This window comes from Octodon degus, unplaced genomic scaffold, assembly GCF_000260255.1.
Source record: "Octodon degus isolate 3935 unplaced genomic scaffold, OctDeg1.0 scaffold00029, whole genome shotgun sequence".
NCBI classification, from domain to species: domain Eukaryota; kingdom Metazoa; phylum Chordata; class Mammalia; order Rodentia; family Octodontidae; genus Octodon; species Octodon degus.
The window spans coordinates 5,794,139-5,804,275 of NW_004524605.1; the positions used below are offsets into that span (position 1 = coordinate 5,794,139).

Genomic DNA, 10,137 nt, shown 5'->3' on the forward strand with positions numbered 1-10,137 from the left:
TCACTCTTTCTGACAATCCTATGTGCGAATCAATCACTTTCATGGCCAGAGACTGAGACCTTAGGGGACTAGGGAGATAGCTCAATGGCATAAGTGCCTGCCTGGCAAGTACAAGGTCCTGAGTTCAATCCCTAGTGCCAGAAGGAAAAAAAAAAAAAATCAGATCGAGGACATCCAGCCCTGGCCTCACTCCACGTCCTGTCACCAGTTCTCCCCAGGTCTGCATTCCTGGAAGAGCAGGAAGGAGCACTATGAGCCTAGGCTGGGACCATCTTAGCCCCAGCAAGGCCCAGGACCTACAATTTAGACCTCAAGTCCCTTCCTCACTCTCAAGAAACAGGCAGAAAACATTTTGGGCCTCTCCCTACAGGCTGTACACTAGTCCAGGGTGGAGCTGGAGGCCCAGCTCCTCCACACGACGAGCACTGCAGGCCTCCATGGGGCCTCCCAAGCACTATCCACCCACACACATGGCAGAAGGGCACAAAAGGACACACAGAAAGGACATACAGGAAATGGGTACTTGGGGGGTTGGAAAGAGGCACGAGGTTTTGGAGCAGAGATTTAGTGACTGAGAGGGGATTTTTAAGTTGGAGATTCATTCACGACAGAAGAGAGCAATGAGGGAGCTGGGAGAGATGGGTTAGAAATTGCTTAGCCCAACAGACCCTTTGAGTAACGGAAGCAGCCCAGAGAACAGGCCACCACCTCGGAAGGCTGAAGTTCGAGTCAGACACGGCCCTCCCTTAATTCCCAGCATCTTCCCTGACAACTTCCTTACTGTCCAAGTGAAAACCTAAGTGAGCACAGCCCCATTACCCCTTGAAGGCTAGTCCCATGTATGCTGGCTCAGCTGTCGGTTAGGCCAGACAAACCTCAGACCTTAGAGCAGCCTATCTACCTCCTTCAAACACATGTGGTCATTATAAGGTAGAAAGGCTGCATGCAAACCCAGAGGGGCAAACTATTACAGCACCAAATCAGGCTGAGAAGGCAGAGTGTGGTCAGCTCCTTCCAGCCCCCACATAACACGCAGGAGCCCTAGAACACAGCAGCTGGGCCCTAGTGACCTTTTCCATCTCATAGGCTACAGCTGCTCTGACAAGAACCTGGCACTGGGATGAGCTACAGCATGGGCTGCAGCTTCACAAAGAAAGGGGGATGCACAGATAACAACCACCCCATCCATCCAGGCTCTTGGGCCCTACGTGCACACAGGTCCAAAACATCCACTGTGATTCTGTACAGAGCTGGAGATCTATTTCCCAGTTACTTCATCAAATAACAGGTTAGGGGCCAGGGAGATAGCTCAGTAGAATAAGCGCTTGCCTGGCAAGTGCAAGGGCCTGAGTTCAATTCCCAGTTCCACAAAAAAAAGAACAAGTTAGTAGGTGCCAGACACAGTACAAGGCAGGAGGCAGGAGGGGGCCCATTGCTGTTCCTATTCCCAACCAGCTCACTCCAGGACAGACTGTATGTTCCACCAAAGATCCTACACTCAGTCTCAGGGATGCAGACCTACAATCAAGAAACCCCAAGGCTGCAGACTTGAGCTGGTGCTACAGCTCTTGCCTGGAGCACGTGAGGCATGAATTCGATCCCAGGCCTGGGGGAGAAACGATCACTAAGCCCCGATCTAGAGTGCCTGCCTCCTACTCAGTCTCTAAATGCTCCTTACAAGCTCTAATACATTCTCCTTCAGCTAAGATGCAGGGACAGGAGCTAAAGGGAACTCACTGTGCCATGAGCACCCACTTTGGAGCAGCTCCTGGTGACCCAGAGAGCAGGTGTGGGGACAGGAACAGATCTCATGCACACAAGGAAAACACCTCAGTGCGGGGATCAAAGGCAGCCGCGGGCTCTTCGTCCAGCCTCTCGGAATCCAGCAGCATTTTTAACCAGTGTACAACCTGATGCTCCAACAGGCAGAGGGTACCCAAGAGGCAACGCTGGGCTGGGTGGCAAATGCTGTGCCACCAGGAAGCACCAGGAGCCCCAGGTCCACCAAGGGGTAAAGCTCCAGGCTGGCAGAGCCGGTCATCCAGGCAAGGGGCCACACTGCTCCACTGCTTTGCTTTGCCATCGTAGACTGGCAGCCTCTGTAACATGGGCACGCAGCAGTCTACCGGCCCCAAGGTGGGATTTACATGCTGAGGGGCACTCAGGGAGGCAGACTGTCCCATTAAGAGGGATGATGGCAGGATAGTGAGGTTCATTTCCTCCCAGACACAGCACTCCTGTTACCACCAAATGTTATTCTGAAATGAGTCACGCCTATAAAAGCATAGATTTACATCTTTGCCATTTATTTTTTAAAATCTTATTCAAAATATTAAATAATACAATTTCATTTTTTTAATAATACAATTTCAGATATGAAAAAATTACTGCAATACAACAGTTCAGGCATATTTCCGCTGCGCTCCCTTCCTCCTCAGCGCAGCAGACCTGCAGCGGAGATGGGGGCAGCACTGCTCCTCCCTTCTCGCCGTAAGCGCAGGCCACTGCCTGGGCTTCACCCACGATGGCAGAGGTCGTGTTCCCTAAAACGCCGCAGCAGCACCTGACCTAAAAGTCAACTGCGGTTCAAATCATGTATTTACACATTGATCTTTTTTTTTTTTTTTTTTTTGCGGAACCGGGGATTGAACTCAGGACCTTGCACATGCTAGGCAAGCACTTATTCTACTGAGCTATCTCCCCAGCCCTGATCAATTCTTTATGACAGAAAGACAGGCTAACATAAAATACAGTAATTTCCAGTTGCTGTAAAAAGAAAATATACTAAGTCCAGGAGGGAGAAGTCATTGTACACATATATCCTTTATGTATACAAACAAGTTCATTCAGGTATAATTTTAATTCCAAAAACCTAAAAACAACATTATTCAAGTGATAATGTTCCCTAAAAGACCTATTCAAACTTATTTCACAATAAAAACAATGATGTAATTGTAAACTCTGCCCACTGCTTGAGAACTTGGAGGCATCTGTGCTACCCTCAACTGCATCTACAAGTAACCGTTGGTGTGTCTTAACACCTCACCACAGCTCCTACTAGGTCTCAACTTAATGCAGCAATTCAAACCAAACCAAACAACGGTGTCCACGTTGCATTTTCTCTATACCCACCGCAAACTGTAGTCCTTTTTGCCATAATTTCTAGACACATTTAATGTTACCCAAAAGTGGTCAAATTGACCAACACCATTATCTTAAACCGTGTTTGTTGCCTGAGTTATCTAAAGAGTTTTCGTCAGAAAACAAAATGTTACTTAAATGTGAAGCATTATCACATCCATCCTTGTACATTACAGTTGGTGACCACCAAGAAATTTACAATAAAAATTAGTATTTGGATGGCAAGTGAAATTTAAGAAACTGGCACTAGATATGTTAGAATTTAGTTAAAAGCTTGGGATCTTTTAAAAATACTGTAACTTCCAGAAATAGTACAAGAAATGAAAAGTAATAGAAACTAGAGGCAGAGTATAAATATAAGGTAACGCTTAACTTACATTTGGGAACCTGGGTGAATCAGCTCTAAAAGTGTAGATAAAAAATTATATACTCCTGCTGTGACGTTTGATTTCCAAAGCACCAAGGCAAGAAAGCTCCGCCTCTTATTTAAGTACCAAATGCTATGGCAAACACCTGCACAATAGCATATAAAAAGTCAAGCAAATAAAATTACATAATAAGCAAACTCGAATCAGTGCTTTAAAAAATATAATCATTGGTAATCTTCAGAGAAGGCATGGCCTCGTGAACGTTCTGGTCCAGGCGGTGATATTCCACTGTTTTAGAACAAAGGCCATCACGCCACTTTCTGCTTTGAACTAGGAGGAAAATCTGCAACACAACAAAATGAATCAGACAAGCAGAAGTGGAAACAAGACCTGGCAACAAGTGAAATACCTTTCTCTACATTCCCCAACACAACTATTACATATCATCAACAACAAAAGGCCCGGATGGTACTCCTCAAATGTCAACATACACAGGGGTCTAAATGACTAATGACTGAATCTGAGGCACTCCCTTCAGAGCCAGACTTAGAGGCAAGCCTACTTGTTTCACCAAATGCCTTAGGACTTCACACTACCAACACCAAACACTGAGATGATGGATCATTAGCATTCAAAATTCTGGGCTGGGGAGATAGCTCAATGGTCTAAGCGCCTGCCTGGCAAATGCAAGGACCAGGTTCAATTCCCAGTACCACATTCTGTGCTGCCCCTGAAACAGGGCATGGTGGCAAATGCCTACAATCCCAGCACTGGGGAAGCTGAGACAAGGGAATCACTATGAGTCTGAGTTGCACAGTGAGACTCTGTACCAAATACCCTGTACCAAATGAATAAATAAAAGACTAAAAAAAAAAAAAATCTACCTCACATATTTACAGAGATAGAGATAGATCAGTAATGACCAGTGACCCCAAGGGGTTGTCCACTATTGGGCTTGTCCACTACTGGGCTTGTCCACTATTTTCTATTAATAGGTTCACAAAAGCTGGAAAGCATTTTGAAAAGGACTGGTCCATTTTGCCATCTTGAGTTTAAAAAAAAAAATTCAAAGGACCTGGGGACATAGCTCAGCGGCATAAGCACCAGCCTGGCAAGCGCAAGGTCCTGAGTTCAATCCCCAGTACCGCCAAAAAAAACAGATTTAAAAAAAAAAAATTCAAGACCTATAAGAACATAGTTGTAGGATCACAAGTCTGCATCTTGTACAGCAATTAACCACTAAGAAGAATATATGCAGTGTATTATTTGTTGAAACTGTACTTTCGATTTATGTTTATCAATAAAACTTTGAAAAAAAAAAAAAAAAAAAAGAACATAGTTCTATAGAATCACAGGCAAGTTCCAATAAAGCCAAGAACTAAAAAAAATAAATAAAAAATAAAAAATAAAGCCAAGAACTAAGATTTCCTCTCCTCACTATGTAGTTCAGGCAGGCCCCAAGCTCATCCTCCTGCCTCAGCCTGCCAAATGCTTAGATTAGAATGCTGGAATTACAGGCATACACCACTGCACCCAGCAAGATTTCCTTGTGTATTTAAAGGAAAGCAGGCACATGACCTCCCTGTGGGTATTCTGAAAGGCTTAACTCTAGCTGTGGGGTTACACAGTAAAGAGTTGGGCCCCACATGAAATGGACCAGACATAGTACTTAGGCCTCCTTTGCCTCATGCAGCCCAGCAACACAGAAACATTTATTTCATACACAGAAATAAATGTTCCTAACAAAATGTTCTCAGTCAAAACTTGGAAAGCAGCTAAATATCCAATAGGAAGCCAATTATGTAGCTATTAAGCCATTTTTTAAGGAATATTAATGTTAGGGCCAGCGAGATAGCTCAGCAGACTAAGCGCCTACTTTGGCAAGTTCAGAAACTGGGGTTCGATCCCAGGTACCACAAGCTGCACCGGCTCCGCCCCCCAGGGCACACTGAGCTGGTGAGTCCAAGCATGGTGACACATGCCTGTAATCCCAGCTGCTGGGGAGGCTGAAAACAGGAGGATCACTACGAAGTCTGAACTGTGTAGTATGACCCTATACAAAAAATGTAAATAAATAAATTAAAAAGAATATTAATGTTATACTAAATACTCATGATTTGGTATTAAAAAATACAATGTTAACTATGTGAGACAATATACATTTAAAAACTATACAAATGTGTGTATGAATTTTACACATATTTATAGACCAGGAATATACTAGAAAGGTAATCATGTTTTCTTGATTTAGCTTAAATTTTCTTTTTTAAACCCTTGCTATGTTTTCCCAATTGTCTAAAATAAACTTATAATGCTTCTGCTGGCAAACGTCTATAACCCCAGCACTCTAGGAGGCTGAGACCTGACAGTTCAATTGAAGCCCAGCATAGGTAAATATAGTAACTCAGCAAAGCCCTGTCTCGAAATAAAAAAATAATATAGAGGGCTCAGTGTGAAGGCCCTGGGTTCAATACTCAGTGCCACCAAAAAGAAAGAGAAGGGAAGGGAAGGGGAAGAAGGGGGTGGGGAGAGGAGAGGAAGGAGAAAGAGAGAGATGGAGGAAGGGAGGGGGAGGGGGAGGGGAGAGGAAATTGGGTATCTCAATGTTTTCCCATCATTTTAAACTTGACCAAAAGAGAAGTGGTAAGAGTGGCACACCTGTGATCCCAGCTATCAGAAACATGATAACTAAAGAGCGCTGGCTTCAAGATCAGCCTGGGCAAGCTAGAGATCTAGTCTCAAAATAAAATGCCTGGGAGGCCGTTAAGAAGTAGAGCACCTGGGCTGGGGAGATGGCTCAGTAGATTAAGTGCTTGCCTGGCAAGCACAAGGGCCTGAGTTCAATCCCTCTTTCCACCAAAAATAAATAAATAAATAAAAGAAGTAGAGCACCTGTCTCCTCACATACCAGCCCAGGACTCAAAGATTAAACCTTATAAAATAAAATATTTTATAAGGCTAGTAAGATTAAACCAGGTCAGTCACCAAGCCCCAACCTACCTTTCTTTTATTGTGATACGTAACGTAGACAACGGCAATACAAAAAGCGAAGATAATAAGGTGAAAAAAGAAGTGGCTGTCCTCCCCTTCCACGTTTGAGGGTGGGGACTTGAAAGCGCTCACGGACTGCGCGATTTCCACGTAGCTGCCGCGCTCCTCCAAGGCCTCCTCCTGCTCCTCATCCCTGGGGCTGGGCGTCCAGTTGTAGTCGGCCTCACCCTCTCCGTAGTCCCCGTTGTCCAGGGGGTCTCTGCCTGGGGACTCAGGGCTGTTCGGGATGAGCAGCTCCTCCCCTTCCTCCTCATCCTCCTCCTCCAGGCCTGGGGCCTCGGGGTCAACAGCTGCCTCTGGGCGCAGAGAGGGGCTGGGCGAGGGCCGGGAGGCTGCTGGCGCCTCTGTGCTCTTCTCAGTGCCAGCTGGGGCAGGGAAAGTGGTGCTGACGGGGGAAGCGGAAGGCGTGGTTTGATTTTCATGTCTGAGAGCATTCGTAGAAGTAATTAGGGTAAGTACAGTTTGATTTTCAAGCTGTGCCGCTGACATATCTGAAATAAGTGAATAAAGACATCACCCAGAAACCTCTAGTTTTATCTCCACCACACTATAAAGCACATTTACTTAAAGTCATTGGTAAGCATTTCTTAGCGAAATTCCCGTAACTTTGCCTTGAGAACTAGGTATGAAACCACAGACAGCGCTCGGGTTCATCTCTAAGCTAAACACTAAGCAGATGACAGCTGCTTTACTGGTAGTAACACCTGCATCGCCAGCCACAAAAGGCAAAGGGCGGGGAGCAGAGGCCAAGAGCTAGAGGCCCTCCCCTCCCCACTGCGCCTCCATGGCGCTATGCTCCCCATCGTGTTGTGCCCCCTCCCCGCTGTGATCCCCCCCAACGCTATGCTCCCATGGCACCATGCTCCTCCCAAAGAGTGAATGATTCAAGCTGTGCCCGCCCAGGCCCCACCCCAGCCTTCTGAACAGAAAGCAGGGGATGTACAGAAGGCCACGCTCTGAACCTAACCCTTTTCAGCACATCACAGCACACTACAGAGAAGGGACAATCAGGCTGCAGGCAGCATTTTTAAGGGACACATGGACAGAAAGATGACTCCTTCCAGTTAAAAAAGAAAACACTGGGGCTGGTGACATGGCTCAGTGGTCTAAAGTACCTACTTAGAACAAGCTTAGCAAAGCACAGGGACCGCCGGTTCAATCCCCCAGCACCACATGCCAGCCAGCCCCGCCCCCTGGTGGGCTGAGCTGGCCACACACACACACACATAAACACACATAAATTAAATAAATTAAAAAAAAAAATACAATTAAAAGGGGCCGGGGAGATAGCTCAGTGGAATAAGCACTTGCCTGGCAAGAGTAGGGGTCTGAGTTCAATCCCTGGTTCCGCGAAAATAAATAAATACATAAATACAATTAAAGCAACTAAGGGGGCCGGGGAGATGGCTCAGTGGAATAAGCGCTTCCCTGGCAAGTGCAAGGGCCTGAGTTGAATCCTCGGTTCCGCAAAAAAAAAAAAAAAAAAAAGCAACTAAGAGACAACTAACCAGCATCAATTTTTAACAGAACTGTTGTTCTGTGTCTGACTTTTTGGATAACTGGTTATCTCTGAGGGACACACATGGACAGGAGAGGGAGGAACACAAAGAAGTCCCTCGCCACGCATGCTACAACTCAGGTCCTCAGCAGATCTCTTCTTTCCTGCTCACACGCTCGCGCTCGGGAGAACCCATGCCCGGCTCTTCCCTGAAGCACATCCGCCTTGCAGCTCTTCTCATTCTGCTTCCTCCCGCACATCTGCACTCCAGTTTGGAGAAGAGCTGCCACTTCCTCGCTGCCCCTCCAGATTAGGCTCTCAGCTTCTCCAAATCACTTGTTTTTTGGGTCTCCGATCTTCAACTATCACCCAGGACCTTTCCTCCACCAACTCCAAAGTCATGCCCCAAATTCTTAATGATTTTAGCTCCTGGCTCTACAGCCCGCTCTAACCACAGACAAGTATTTCCAGCCTGATGGCCTCTCTTCTGATGAGCTGTCCCTTCCCACTGTCCGCTCTCTCCCCCATGGTTATCAGCTCTCCCATAACTTCAGTGCCATGCAGTCTACTTGCCAACATGGTCACCTACCCTTCTACAGTTCACTCACTGTTATTCTCAGTTCATCAAAACTACCAGCCTCTGGGCCGGGGAGATAGCTCAGTAGGATAAGCACTTGCCTCGTAAACGCAAGGACCTGAGTTCAATCCCTGGTTCCGCAAAAAAAAAACTACCAGCTTCCGACCAACACCAAACCCTGCCCCTAACTGTCCTCTCTTCACTAAGACTCAGGTCTGTGCTCAGACACATGATCTTCTCACATCCATATTCAATTTCTTCCCTCCCCCCCATCTGTCCCACTCATTCAGTGAGGCTGTTCACCCCAGCTCCCCATCTGCACCACACACCTGAACATGCCTGGGAATAAATGTACAACCATGCCACTGTTTGCACCTCTCTTGAACTTCCATACCAAATTCAGGGGTCAGTTTATAGCTGTCAGCATTAACAGTACATTTTCCCAGTCCATGTATCTTCCTCCTCTCTTAGGAAAACACTCCTCTCTCCTCCAACTTCCAACACCACCTCTGTTATTCTCACTCGCAGCTGACACCATCACCTCCTAATTTCAGAGAAGGAGGCCATCAGAAGAGAAGTTCAGGGAACTACCAGAACTCTCAGCTTGCACATTCAACTGTCCTTCTGCCATCTCCTCTCAGATAAATGAACATGTCTTCAAAGAAAAATGTAACAGGTGTGCCACTGCTCTGCCACCATCACTATAGACCAACAGCTCTTATGCATATACGTTCTTAACTAATATTAGCGAGTAGAAATTAGCAATGAAAGTGTTATAGTTTGGATGATGGCTGACTCACAAAGGCCTGCAGGCTAAGGCTCAGTTCCCAGTGTGGCACTGGGGGAAGGCTGTGGAGACTTGTGGAGACCCACAGGTCATTGGGACATGGCCTCAATGGGGACTATGGATCCTGTTCTTTCTTCCTCTCTCTTCTCTCCTCTCCTCCTCTCCCCTCTCCCTCCCCCATCTCGTTCCACCACACATTCCCACTAGGATCCACTGCCCTTGCCAAAAGCCCAAAGTCATGGGGTCAAACATCTAAGACTTGAACCTTCCTGAGCCAGAATAAACTCTTTCTCCTTACAATTTCCTCAGTTATTTCATTACTGAAACATAAAACAAAAGTAACATAAAACTGAGTAATACAATAAAAAAAAATTGGGGGCCTGCCCATTAGCTCAGGTGTTTAAGTGCCTGCTGAAATAAAGCAGTCAGGCTCAGGATGCTCTGGTTCAATCCCCTCATCCTCAAGCCAAACCAGACCTGCCCTGAAGACATCCTGAGCAGCCCCCTCAAAAAAAAAAAAAAAAAATTATAAGAACAGGATGTAGCTAACTGCTGGAGTATAGATTTCCTATAGTATAGCAAGCAGAAGGTCCTAGGTTTGGTCCCCATCATCACACACACATACAAAAATTATATGCCAGCGGCCGGGGAGATGGCTCAGTGGAATAAGCGCTTGCCTGGCAAGTGCAACGGCCTGAGTTCAATCCCAGGTTCC

General features: G+C 46.3%; 1 protein-coding gene and 1 long non-coding RNA gene across 3 annotated transcripts in view; one reads left to right on the forward strand and one right to left on the reverse strand.

Annotated features, from left to right (window-relative positions):
• Positions 1 to 2,291: 2,291 nt before the first annotated feature.
• CUNH5orf15 (chromosome unknown C5orf15 homolog) overlaps positions 2,292 to 10,137 on the reverse strand; it is a 15,214-nt gene continuing 7,368 nt past the window's right edge. The window contains exons 2-3 of one of the 2 annotated variants that reach the window (XM_012514306.2): positions 6,510 to 7,051; positions 2,292 to 3,852 (exon numbers count right to left, since the gene is read on the reverse strand). In XM_012514306.2, the coding sequence (XP_012369760.2) occupies positions 3,721 to 3,852; positions 6,510 to 7,051 (674 nt within the window). In that variant the 3' untranslated portion in view covers positions 2,292 to 3,720. Of the gene's footprint in view, positions 3,853 to 6,395; positions 6,442 to 6,482; positions 7,052 to 10,137 lie in introns of those variants that run through there. The other variant, XM_023713269.1, reaches the window with a different exon arrangement.
• LOC111816309 lies at positions 4,677 to 4,912 on the forward strand. The gene is made up of 2 exons (XR_002820736.1): positions 4,677 to 4,709; positions 4,849 to 4,912. It is a non-coding gene; the product is annotated as an uncharacterized LOC111816309 (long non-coding RNA).